Here is a 14,052-nt window from a genome sequence, read left to right on the forward strand (position 1 = left end):
GGCTGGGGCTGGGGCTGGGGGGGCCCAGCAGGCCCCGGGGAGAGCGGAGAGCTGGCTGGAGATGGAGGATTTTGCGCTGAGAGAACTGCTGCCGCTCCGGACCTGGGCGGAACAGACCGAGGCCTGCCCCGATAAAGTGCCGAGCGGTGGCACTGCGAAGCAGCAGCACAAAAAAGCAGCTCCTTGCCGCTGTCTGTAAGAAAACTGGACCCAATGGGCAAATACCAGGTGACCATATGCATTACAAATTGCTCTGGAGTTATTCCTCATAGCGTTGTACTTGTCCCCGCTGAATCCCGTTCTGGTTTTCTCTGCGGCGCTCCCTCAGCGTGTCGGTGCCTTTTGATTTCTCATCTTGGCCCACAAAATGGTTGGCCAAGAGCTTCATCCCTCCTTGGTTTGTGTCCGCGGCAGGTATAATAAATACATTCCATTTCATCTTTTGGGCCAGTAATTAAAAGAACAAAGACACCTGTAGCCAGCACAGATACCCCCTGGTTTGGTTTTTTTTTTAAATAATACTAACATTGAAGCACTGATAATTGTTGGTTATAGTTTTGGTTTTCCAGCCAGTTTACACCCACTCAGTAGAAGTTTCATCAAAACCACGTTTCTGTTCCTTATGTCATGTGAGATTTGTTTAAAGCTTTTAAGATACACATCATCTACTGCTTCTCTCCCTCCTATGTGGCTTGTAACCACATTGTGGAAGGAAATTAGATTGGTTTGACATGATTTGCTCTCGACAATTCCATGAATAGTCCTTATTCATCTAAGTGGTATTACAGAAGTAATTCAGACCTTAGCAGTTTCAGGCCATTAGTTTTCAAAGATAAAGTACAGTGCAGATAGTGTCCTTTGTTGGTATCTGTTGTAATACGTAATGGATCAGAGGATTTTACATCGGTTTAAAGCGTTATTATAATAAACATTTCCTCTCTTTCACAGTGAGCGGAATTTTCACCACTATTTTAAATGTTATTTTTTTACTTGTATTATTAAAAGCAGTAATCAAGCATTTTGCTATTACCCACCATTTTCAAAGGCTTATTTCAGTGCTCAGCTACCATACAAAAATTGCAACAATAAAAATAAAATCTTTTGCTATCTTTTAAGTGACTCTTTCAGCCTCTCATTTTTGTTGTACCCACATGAGCATATTTTGCATAGCTAACACAGATGCTTGGAGAGGTCAAGTAGTTTCCCAGTGATTTACCCTACTGCCAAAGCAAAATGCAAAAGAATACTGAAAACCAATGAGCCACTTCATTTTGAAACTATAATATAGACCTGCCTCAAGGGCCTTTTTTTCACTACCTCAGGAAACCATGTTACCTTTTGCCTTGCAAGAAATTTGCATAATTGGTTTTCCTACCTTGAGCAGTTGGAGGCAGTGTTAAAGTGCAAAATACTATGCATCTCAGAAATAAAATCAGTACTGTAGGATCACTGGTAGGCATACAGTTTACATATCCATCACTTCAAAGTCTATACAAAGAAAAGAAAATGGCAAAAAAGTTCCATCATACACTCTTTGGTTCTGAGAATAGCTCCAACACCAGCTGGAATAACCCTCACAAATATTTTTGTGGGTTTGGTCTTTTGTAAAGCTAATCTAGCAGAAAATAAAATTGATTTTTAGAAAAGTAAGCTGAAGGAGTTCTCCAAACTGTCACCTAAGAAAGAACAATTCTCAATATTTTTAGTTTTAATAATTTCTTCTAGCACTGGTTTGTTAATTGTAGGGGAGCTAATATGGCAGTAGGCTGTACTGAACGTGGATATGAAAAGTAGAATTTGGCCATTAGAAAGGGATTAAATTTGCTTGGCAATAAAGCAGACATTTTCAAAATACCTTGATTGTTAATAGTGGAATGCATTGATTACAGTTTGATTGAGTAGTATTGCACCATCTCTACTAATTGTGAAGACAGTTTTATGGGTTGTACACTTCTCATAATTGCTTTTGGCTTCTTATTTAAATTTTAACATTTGAAAGTATTGGTTTGTTTGCCCAACATGTCGTTGCAGTCCACATACAGTGCTAAAATATGAGTCTAGGAAAATGCAACCAAAAGTTAACACAGATTTTACTGCCAGATTTGAGTCTTTATGGAAACTATGGGCAATCTTTGCATCTTTCAGAAAATTCCACTCCGGACTTTTCAATAGTTCAATAAAATGAAAAACACAATATTTAATTTTAATGCAAATTGATAATGTTTTCTTTAAGTAAGGGTAAGAAAATGTTTCAAAGACTTAAAATTGCTATTCAGCCTGAGCACTAACATGATAAAAATATAATTGATTTTTGTCTGAAATTAGATTGTCTTTTGTTTAAATGTATTCTTTCTCCACCCAAAATCAATTAAGGGTATCCAGGTATAGCTAGCAGAGATCTGTTGCCAAATGACTCCAAATTTTAAAAATGAATTAACATTTGAAAAATGACTTGGTAGATAATTAGGTTGATTTGTGTGCAATAGGAAGTAAGCAGCTAAAAAAAGAGTATCTTATCAAGACTGTAAGCTTTCAAGGCTGATGGAGCCCTGCGTTTCCATTCTTGTTTCTGGGTGTCTGCATAGTACCATATTAATAATATAGCAAGTTAAGGACATGCTGCAAACTCTTACTCATATGAGCCATCCATTTTGGTCACAATTTAAACTGGAAATTATATTAAAGAAAGGCTAAAGCAATGTTCTTCAAAACTAAGGGGTCATTTTAGCTTCATGACCAGGCCTGTAATCTTTGGCTGCAGAGGTATGCCATAGCATACCAGAGCAAGTGTGTGTGGCATGGGGGTCACCAATTCTGTTTTTTTTTCCCTGGTTGGTCAGCCAGCCTTGGCACATTTAAGATAAATAAGGTTAAAATGTTGCTTTTTATCTTTTTTGTCCACATAGTGGTAATTACCTGGTTCGTGAAGAAATTAAGTCTAAGATAGTTAAGTTTTAGGCCAGTTATCAAAGCTCATGGGATAGACAATGAGGCTGATGTTGTATGATTAAGAAATATGGATGAATACATTAAATTCTGAGATAGTCTTCCATATATTGTTATATAGTAAAATAAGATACAATGCCCTAAAAAAGAGTTATGGAAGTCATGGCAGTTCTGGAGAAGCCAGAAGAACTTTCATTATAATTGCCTTTTAAACGTTAGAGACTCTGCTTCTATCTGACCTCAGACTGCTGGAGAGCAAGGAGGACACCTGAGGTCAACACATTCCTTTTTTTCCATGTTGTCTTAAACTGGAACAGTTGTTCCCAAGCTTTTTTAAAGCTAAGCCTAGTTTGAAAAAAATGGTAGTCCTCTGTGACTTCTTGTGCTCTTACCCAACAACTGCTGGTGCGGGGAGCCTTGCTGCTCTGCCCTCGTTTCTGCGCCTCGGGCTTGTTAGTGTTATCTCTTGGCTCAGCCCACGCTCTGTCTCAGGATGGCTGCCACCTTCTCCCTTTGGCAGCTGTGAGACAGAGCTAGAGCTGCTCTCGTGGCTCTTGCCAGACTATCCTTCTCCTGTGGGGCTGACAAACTAGATCAGGCTGCAAAATAAACCAAGCCAAAATGCCTACCGGTGTGAGTTCTTTGCCTTATCTTTGCTATGCCTTTCGTGTAAGTTAAAGCAACTTCCAGGTTGCTTTACTTAATGCTGAGACACGAGACCTGGTCCTATGCAGACCAGCGTCGGCTCGGCAGAGCTCATGCACGTGGGCTTGGTGTTGTACCTGGGGGTAACAGGCTCCAGCTGTATCAGTAAGGCACACCTCAAAAACCCCTAAGTAGGGAATATCAGGTGTGAGAGGAGAAAACAACTGCAGGCGTCTGAGGAGAGCCTCACGCTGTTGCCTCTCTGTCATTCATTAGAATTTCTCTTCTTACGTCTTTTTCCTGCTAGGCTTAGATACCAAGGCCGACATCGCTGATATCGAGGCAGTTATGCCCACTTGTCGCAAAGTAAGTTTGGCCCAAGGTATTTTAACAGATTCTGATTTCAAATATCCATACAAAACAAGTGAGGTTTACCTGTGTTTTCATATGGAATACTACCTTGTTTAAGAAGCAAACTTTGTTCATTATATAGGGCAATGCTTGAAACTGCAACATCTTAACAATCACAATGAAAACACATAAGAAACAGTAATAATGTAGTCATTTTTCTGTATCATGTATATTAATATTTTCAATACATAGAAGACCACAAAAGTAGCTTCATCCTATGTGAATGCTTTGCCAAACCTTAAACTGAGAAAGAAATTAAGTTGTCTCCTTTAGTTCTATTTCGCTAAATGAGGAAGATCATCTGGCAGAATTGAGCCCAGTTTAGTTTGTATATTGCTTTTGTGTGGACATTTTAATCAGTGCAGTCCTTCACAGTCAAGAAGAGATGAAAACCTTATTTAAATTTTCAGTAGATTCTTCTGAAGTCAGTCATCAAGTTCTTCAGGTTAATATTGCTTATTATAGTAACAGTCACATCACAGTGAAGATGCAGCTGATATTACAGCATTTTTTCCAGCCTTAAGCAAGTAGTGCAGAAAATTAAGAGATTTCTTTTGTTGAATATGCCCTTCGGTAACAAAGCCACATTATTTTTCTTAGGTACCTGATATTCCTTGCATGAATAGAATTAACTCCAATTAACAGTATTTCCATACTTGAAGAAAAGAGAAAAACAAAGGTTTTGATTTTTTTTTTAAATGTATTCCTAATCTTTGCCATATGTTTTACAAACATTGAAGGAAGACTGGCATTTTCTTTCTTTCTTCTTTCCTTTTTTTTTTTCTTTTTTTTCCCCCAGTAATGGAGATAAATTGCAATTATAAGAGTCTCAGAGGCAGAAAGAGCCCTATTGTATTAGACGTTGTACAAAGACAGAATAAAAAAAGATGGTCACTGTCCTAAAAGCTTCAGTAAACCATTTGACACCAGTGGTCTGAGTCATAATGGCATTCAGTCACAGTTCCAGTTTCTGAAATCATTTTAATTCTGCTCTTCATTCATTTCTCTCAGTAATGAGCTTATGCTTTACAGGAAACATTTTTGTTAACATCATAACCTTGAACCTAAATGAGTTCTGTATAGCAAATTAATCTTATTTGACCAGTGAGGCTGATTGAGACATTACATCAACTTTTAGTGGTTTTGGTGTTCAGTAATTATTTTTAAAATCTGCTTCATGTTCCAAACCAGTTCAGTTTTGCTCTGCAGCCATTCAATACTTATCTCATAATTCCAAGTACACTAGCAACGCAAGAGATTTCAAATGGCACCAACGCACTTTGGGTGTATATGGACAACTTACACAATTATGCCAGCAACAACCTGCTCCAGAGTGTTTCAGTGTGCAAGGACCAATCTCAGCTGAAAATAAATGTGATCCAAAACACTTCTTGTGTCTGCACACCCTGTTTGAAGCACTGTCACGTAAAACTGTGAGGCATTCCACCGCTGTGGAGCCAGAGCAGCTGATCATTGGAATGCAGTCCTCTGGTTAATCCTCAACTGTGAAGGAAAGTAACTCTTCTTCAGGGTTCTACATTGAGCCAGAGGCAGATCCAGGAATATAATCTGGAGTTCCTGATTTCTAATCTCCTATGCTGAAGTGTTGGTATTAACCCCCCCAAAAAAAAGAGTGCCTCAGATTTTTAATTATGCTAATGTCCGCTAATGTCAAACAGCAGGCTGCTTTAGGCAGAATAGAGCCAACTGATGTTCCTAGCACAGAGAGCAAAGACAGGCATGTTTATAACTTGCCTATTTTCTCCTTTATAGCAAGATTAGACCAAGGAGAGAACAGCCTACAGCAGAGCACCTTTGAACTTTAAGTTTTACAAGAAGCTGAGCAAGTTCCTCTCAATTCAGAGAATTTATCTTTGCTTTCTTTTCCACCCCAGCTCCCTGGGCATGAAGAGAAGAGGGACTGGGTTCATGGCTCCCTACAACAAAGTAACTAGGTTTCTCATTGTAATTGGTTCAGAGGAAGGTAGTTTTCTAGTGAATTCTTCATGAAAGCTCTTTGTCTATGTATCTTGAAACTAAGGTCTAAAAAATAACTCTATTACAGAAATAAATGTAATTTACATTCTTCTAATTACTGCCACTAAAGGACTGCATTGTACCTCTTAAAATACCAATTTAATTAAACTTTCACATGAGGAAATACAATGGTATTACAGGAAATAGAGGAATTATTGATAGAAAATACATTTTTCTTTTTTGCACTAAATGATTGTTGAATTCAGCAGTTGGCTTATTAGCTCACACTTAGGAAAGTTGTTTGAGAAAGGAGGTTTGCAAAGCAGGGTGGTGTCATGCAACCCACCTCTTGAGAAGGGGCTCTGGCCCATTTTAACTGCTGAACCAGGATAAGATTTTTTTTTTTTGTTGGTGAGTTAGTCCTGGCCAAAAGTATGTCAGGAACTGTTAAAAGTAAAGATGAGTTGCAGTGTCCAAGAATATTTCCTGCAATTGATTAACTTTCTAGTACAGATGTAGCCTAGAGGTTCACTTGAAGGTGAGCTGAGTCACTCTCTAAGCTGGAGAGTGCATGAGTTAGATGTGTGTTTTCTATAACAAGAGCTAAAACACCTAATATTTGTGCTAGAATGTATTTGCGGGCACCAAAATGAAGGTTTTTTTAATCCTGACATGGCCCTTACTCAGACTGTCACTATGAAGACACAATTATTTTTTGTCCTATGGGCAACAGAGTATCCAGGGAAAGATTAAATACCTGTAATTAATATTAACATATCCCAGGTTACAGAGTAATTGTTTTACCCAGTTATTCATAAAAATGTAAGCCTCCAGCAGTTCGAAGAATTATCTGTGAAATAAAAAGCTCTTTAAGAAAAAGTTATACCAAATACCATTTTTCTATTCTGTTAGAATATCAAATATTGAAGATACAGTGTTTGACTCTGTAGCAGCTATTTAGCATCTATTGTAAAAGAAAAACTGTGACCCTTTGGCAGCTTAAAAAAAAAAAAGCAATCAACAGTTCTGTGAAAAATCTCCTTTTCATCATTGCAGTGCTTCTGAGGTATCAAATAATAAAGAAATAATAGCACCCCAAAGGAGTTCAGAAAGATGCATTTAAAAAAAAAAATCTGTGCTTTAAGAAAGTGTGAAAAATCAATATTAAAGAACAGTTCTTGACACTGGAAGCTCTTTGAAACATGTTAAGCCACACTGGAAGTCATAGCAGGAAGCCACATTACTTCTTGACACATGGTCCATTACGTTATTTGATTCCATGAATATTCATTAGAATTTACAGTCTTGTATTATTTAGCTCACTGCATTAAACATCTGCTTTTTTCCCCTCGCAAGACCTGAGGGGAAACAAGATCACCTTCTATTTAATTTGGTTAAAATCATGAAAGGATTATGTATACACTATTGTATTAACTGAAACAAACCATCAAAACCTAAACGCTGATGGTAAATGCAAGTCCTACAGTAGCTATTTGTTCTAAGGGGATGAGTTCCCAAAACATAATTTTAAGAAAAGCCCATAGACCAGCATTACTGTGTCTGTATACGAAGCTGTGTTATGGCAAAGCGAGATACCCGTTTGTGTTGTAATGCAATGATCTTACATCAAAGGGAATAAAATGCCAAAATCTGTCAACCCTACTTGGCTCATTGAGCTCTGGCAATGCTGTTGAACTGTGCCACAAAAGAGGTTGCTCTGTTCTGGGAAGAACAGCTCCAACAACTGATAAACAACAGACCAAGCATATAATTAGTGCCTCCTCAAACTTACCCAGTTTTATCATGATGCATGGCAAATGGCACTTGGGATGACTTCAGAGATTTGCTATTCAGAGAATTTCCTAATGACCCATCATTTGCGTGCATGCTTTCCTGACTAGCTAAGGATCAGTATGCCTGAGGGGAAAAAAATGATAGGAGCTGTGGCTCAAGGAGAAAGCTTTTGGCCTGAAGCTGTGGTAAGAGTTTTATTTTGAAAGTCATCCATATAAATGCAAAAAATTGACATGCAGCCTCATTATGCCTGCACACTCAACAGTAACTAGAGGCAAGGAGTTCTCCAGGTACATAGAGAATAATAAATTACCTTTCATACTGTTTGTGAAAGGAGCAGAAAGAGCCACATCTCAATCCATGTACATTTTTAATAATAACATGAGGCTTTATGCCAATACTCTGAAAATTTTACATATGGCACCTATTGAAAACATGGAAATTCAAGTTCCAGCTCCTAGATGATATTGATGCATTTTTGTCTATAGCAACATCCTCACATTGCCATCAAAATTTCTCACTGAAAATTAAAAAAATGGGATTAACTAACAAAACCACACCTTTGTAGTACTAATTGCTATTGCAAAAGTGTTTATGAGGTGAAGAGAGCAGTGATGCAGTAATACCTGGGGAAGAAAACAGATTTTAATTCCTTTACCTGGCAGGGGTAGAGGACAGTATCAGCATAACAGGGGCCATGGAGTACAGCACAAACACTTGCTGGAGCCAACGTGGGCTTGCACCAAACCAACCCTGAATGTAGGCCATAAGAAATACAGGACCTGTGCTCCACAGCGCCTGCAACAGGGCCCAGCCTAAATACCTGGGAACCCAGTTTGCAACACCCATCTGGATCAGTCAGGCGTGGGTTAGCTCAGTCGCTCGGGGCAAAGCAGAACCACCGCCTACCACACTACCAGGCCAGCACCAGGCTCTGCGCAGATGTGTGGTCAGCAGCTCCATATGGAGCACAGGAAGCTGAAGCCAAGTTTCACGGATCAAAGCTGGCCTGAGTGGGTATACTGACCTTGCTCCAGGACGGCAAACAGCCTGTGCAGCTCCAGTCTCTCATTCAGCACTCTTCTGTATCTATATATGATGCTGTGTTATGGCAGTGAGATACCTGTTTGTGTTGTGATGCAGTGATCTTGCATCAAAGGGAATAAGAGTGTTGAGCACTTCCCCCTGTTTGCTCCAGGCCCTGTGACCATAAGGTTAGCCTTTTATAGATAGGTGGGTGCTTTTTCCCTCACCACTGCTTCAGTTACTGTCCTACATCCAAGTTGTTTCCATGCACTCCTGCTGCGTAGAACCCAGATCTCAAACTCAGGAGACCCAGGGAAGCAAGTACAAAGACATTTAAATATGCCTGCAGGGATCAGCCTGGATCTGGCAGTACCATTCCTAAACTAGAGCAGAAAACTGCTGACTTTCGAGGGACTCCTCCCAAAGTCCGTTTGGTGGCTCTGTACAACCTCCCTCTGAATTCCAGAATTGAGAGTGTTGTATTGAAACTCAAGGTTGGCTCTACACAAGAAAGGTTCAGGACCATAGCTTATTAGATTGGCTCAGTTCTCTGAAACAAATTGTGTTGCTTCTAACCAGTACAAGGTGTTACAATGAGACCCTATGGTACACACTGTAGGTAGGCTACTCCCACCGCTCTGTCGATTTCATTGGAGGAGGACACAGAAGTCCTTTTAACATTAACATCTGTCAGTCATGCAGACAAGGGTTTGGTGCAGGAGACACCCGAGCAGGGAAAAAAATACAGTAGTTAAGTGTCACAGGCAAACAAACATCCCTGACACCTGTAGAGAAAGAAACTGATTAATAGCATTCTTGTTTCCTTTAGGCAATCGTGGTAAGCAAGCAGATTGCGTGTCTATCTGGCTACCTTTTTTTCCCCAATAGAGCCAAATTTCTGCTTCTCACTTAGAAAAGCTGTAATTGTACCTGACAGCCTTCACACAGAATCTGTTATTTTGTTCAGAAATTTAATTAACTTTTGATTACTCTAATTTAACACATTTCAGTATCTGTTTTGTAATTGTATGAAGGGCTAAACAGAACACTAATCTATTTTTAACAGTGTATTTAATTTTTGCTGTGTACTTTAAACACGCGTAAAATCAACTGCTCAAATCACAGGATTGCTCTTCCACAGCAGGAATACCAGCCTTCACTGGAAACAATTCTGACGTTCATGAGGACAGTAAATTGGCTCTGCTGGAAGAAGTAAAGAAGCGTACTAACTCTGAAGCTACAAAACTGCAGCTGAAGAAGTCACAACCTTCTTCAGACCTATGGTGCAAATCAGAAAGATAAAAATCACAGTACCATCTCTTCCTCTCAGTCATCTTCCCCCAGAAGCCTGCAATGCTTCTTTTGAAGGCTAAACAGATCTGGGGTCTGTTTGGAAAGTAAAGTTGATGATAGTCTTCACCCCACATCTTCTCTGGAAGAGCTATTTCTGGTAGCTTTACACACGTATTGTGCAATACTTGTGGTCTTTGAGTGACAGGACTGCTATTCCACCTCATTTCTGCTGCTTGACTTGTACTAGGGAAATTCTTCATGCCCTCTCTCCACTTTCCTTATTTAAATACCTCTGGAGGAAGGAGGAGGATGTCTGGGCAGTGCTTTGAATAAGAGAGAAGTCAGTACTAAATACAGTCATCATCATGTGTCTGCTACTTGGACAATAAAATGATTTTAACACCACCACCTAATCCTCTCTACACCCACATCGCTGTTCAGCAGTATCTTCTCTCTTCCAGCTAATCAGTATTTCAACTAGCAATTCCGAGGCTGTAGAAAGAAGAAAATTTAATTGGGTCTTGAACTAGACTGAGAAACAGGCTATTAAACAAAAAACAAAAAAAAAAATCACAAAACAGAGTCATAGCTCATCACAGATAGCACGAGTAGACCAAGTAGTTCAAAAACAGAAGCAAAATAAATAAACTGGGAGCAAAGAAAAAGGGATCATCATCCAACAGAATGCAAAGGACTTGACTCAGTTCAGGGTGTAAGACTGTAAACATCACTTCAAAAACAAAACACACTATCATTCTGAGCTGTCTTGTGGCAGTTTTTAACATCTTAAGCTAAAGATATGCAATATCTTTTTTTATTTCTTTTTTTTAGGGATTGATCTGTTGTTTCAGCATGGCTAAATTAAAAAATATACTTTATTTAAACATTAATCCCAGTTTACAAAGTATTTTGTGGAATTTGCATTATCTCATGATGGAAATTTGCAATTCATTGCTGCAAATTCCACTTTCCAGGCCATCTCCGATGATGGATCTTTCGACCTCTACTAGCTAGCACAGCAGGGTCCATCAGTTCTGTCTCACCCTTCACAGCAGTAGTGGCATTCACCTATGATTCTTTATTAAATGTTTCTGATTTACTTAAGTACTTTTTTTTTTCCTTATATGCCCTGCTACTTGTCTTCTCCCCCCCTCCACATCTCCATGTGTGGTAAGAGAGTTCCACCTGGACAATGGAGAAAATAAAACATTGAAATCTAATTCTTCTCTTGACACTCTGCAGCCTTTCAGCTATGTCCCACAAGAGGTAGTTCTACCAAGATATAACCCTTACCAGCAACCTATTTTGTATCTTTGCTATCTAAGTGCCACAGCAGCTTTGTATAGTTTCTCTTCAAAACAGATGACACTACCTAGGGGCACTCTGTTGATGTGATGATAGCTGCTTGAAAGACCTTTGATCACAGTTTCAGACACTGCAGACAGAGGAATAATATCCAAGATGTATCTTGTCCCTTCAAAGTTCCAGTCAACTGCTGCCCCTGCCAAATGGTATGCAATACCAAACTTATTACTAACAAAAAAATCATCCCTAAGGAAGAATTCAAGGCCACTTGAGAGCATTTTGGTACTGAAAGATGTCTAGCATTTCATCCTGTGATAAACAGGAGAAAGCCAAGTACCTGAAGAGGCAAAGCTCCCAGCACCCACCCCCCTCTTCACAAAAGGATTCATTCCATTAAATGTACATGAAATATGCATGACCATTCACACAAAGGGTAAGAAAAAAGCACATGTCCACTGAAATTTGTGAGAAATGGTTCATACTGCCATCTACCCCCCTGAAAGAGAACTGATGTGAAAATAACCAGAAATGTCTTCCAGATACCACTCTTAAAATACCTCTTTTCACATCAGTTCTCTTTCAGGGGGGCAGAAATGTCTTCCTACTCTCTGCTCCAGGGACAAGCAGCACAGAGGATACAAGTAATATTCCGGGACAGCAGTCAAATCCAAAATATGCAGCAAAATGCCTTTATATAATAACTGATAAAAATATCAATATATGCATTGATATATTCTTTAGATGTCAGGTGGTTCTTTTTATACAAAATCCACAACCAAATCTAAACTCTCATCTAAAATTTAACCAACAAATTTAGTATCATTCTTTGCCATACAAAGAGAGGCCCTTAACCTAACTATGGCCCAGTAAGATTCAAGAAATGCAAGATGCATTACAACAAAATGAATTTGGCTTCCCAAGGAAAATATGACATAATTACACCAAGAATCCATAAATAAACAATGATGTCATACTAATTTTGCTATACACTGTTTCACAGGCATTTGTGTTGAAACCTGCACGAGTAAACGTTCTCCATCAAATCCTGGCATAAATAATGGTAGTGCAACAAAGAACAATCAATATCCTTGTATATTAATATCCCTTTATAATCTGCTTACATAACTTGCTCAGACTGTAGTATAATCTATTCTCCTTAACAATCAATTTATATCACAAATATATATATGTGGAAAACCCCTTACTTTAAATGAATTTCTACCTCATTAAACTCTTCTTAATGAGTCTGGGGATACAGCTTTCGAGTAAACGAACAGAAGGTATTTTAAATAAATTAGCTGAGTTTAAATAAAAACAGCTCATACTTAACAATACCCTACAGCTAGCAAAAATGAGCTAGTTTATGTACTAACCACCTAGTGCGATTTCCTTTTCTTTCACAAAGGTTTGCTTTGGGAAGCGCAACCTTACTGACCACTGATGCAAGAGAATGTTATTTTAACATAACAGACAGAAGCCAAATGTATCCCTATGTGTAACACTAGCTATTAATGAGTGCATATTGCCCCTTGCTGTGCAACAGATAACTTCAGTAATCTTAGAATAAGATTGAGGCTAGGTAATAAAATTTGGCTTCCTACCCATGCTGCTATGTATTGCAGCTTTTGTTTTGTTGTGGTTTTTTTTTTTTTTTTAAGAAACATGCTTGTAAAAATAAAATCTTCAGTCTTAAAATTAATTGAGAGAGACTGAATTCTGCATTGCTCTATCCTGACTTTGCTGCCAATGTTATTCAAAACTTTTTTCTGTCACAATTCATGGATGGGAGGAAGGCACAACTCTTAATTTAGGATCTGTTCAATGAGTATTAGGGTAGGTACCCAAAAACCTGAAAGATAAGAGAAGCAGCTGCAATACTTTAACTTTTCCCATTAGGTATAGAAGCTCATTTCAGAACTATGCACTTTTTTTCAGATCATGATTTTGATCCCTAGCTATCCAGATCCCTTTTAATTGCATTCTTCCCTGTTCCCTCCCTCCAAAGCAGTATCGTTGAAGAGAAACGCTCCAACTTGATAGGTTCACCTCAGTCACCTGAAACACAAACATTACCTGCTTTTAAAGAAGTGACAAACAATATTCAGACTGATAATAGTCTTTCCTTTCCATGCAGGAACTACATGGCATACTATTCTTATCCCCAGCACACGACATTTCCCTCAGATTTTTCATTTCTCATCACAAAAGTAACAAAAACCTGCTCCCTGCTAGCTGTAGGGCATTGGTAAGTTGAGATGTAAAAATACTTTTTCTGTTCTAAAGCCTGTATCCTCAGCGCCTGCCCCCTCCTTAGAGGTCACTGACAAACCACAAGCCCTGTTTTACCTGCAAAAGATTTATAGTATTTGCTGATTCTCTCTTGCATTTTTAGGACGGACTTTCTTTATTGCTTGCGTGTCAAATAAGCCGCTTTTAAACATCTGCCGAGCAAAGTCGTTGCCACCCCGCAGACCCCATCGTTAGGCCCTCCCTCGGCGCCGGCTGCAGGCCCGGTCTGCCGTGACCGTCATTCCCCCGCAGGCCGCCGCCGCCAGCGCCCGGTCTCCCACCCCTGCCCTCCCCCTGCGATCGCGGCCCGTGACCCGCGGGCTCCCGGGGACGGAGGCTGCTTCTGCGGTGGCGGAAAGGCGTTAC

The 14,052-nt window shown here is 39.3% G+C and overlaps 1 protein-coding gene and 1 long non-coding RNA gene across 3 annotated transcripts in view; one reads left to right on the forward strand and one right to left on the reverse strand.

Moving 5' to 3' along the window:
* The window catches only part of NUBPL (NUBP iron-sulfur cluster assembly factor, mitochondrial), a gene marked incomplete at its 5' end in the record, with an annotated part of 89,623 nt that extends 89,381 nt beyond the window's left edge, over positions 1-242 (reverse strand). Inside the window, 1 exon segment of the mRNA XM_082316619.1 lies at positions 1-242. Coding sequence (XP_082172745.1) covers positions 1-242 — 242 coding nt within the window.
* Positions 104-10,662, forward strand: LOC309592805. Of its 2 annotated transcripts, XR_014228688.1 has the most exons (3): positions 154-228; positions 3,899-3,957; positions 9,941-10,662. It is a non-coding gene; the product is annotated as an uncharacterized lncRNA (long non-coding RNA). The 2 variants fall into 2 exon arrangements; XR_014228687.1 differs by lacking the exon at positions 3,899-3,957 and having other exon boundaries at positions 104-228.
* The last annotated feature ends 3,390 nt before the right edge of the window (positions 10,663-14,052 follow it).

This window comes from Platalea leucorodia (genome assembly GCF_965183815.1).
Source record: "Platalea leucorodia genome assembly, chromosome: 7".
Lineage (NCBI taxonomy): Eukaryota > Metazoa > Chordata > Aves > Pelecaniformes > Threskiornithidae > Platalea > Platalea leucorodia.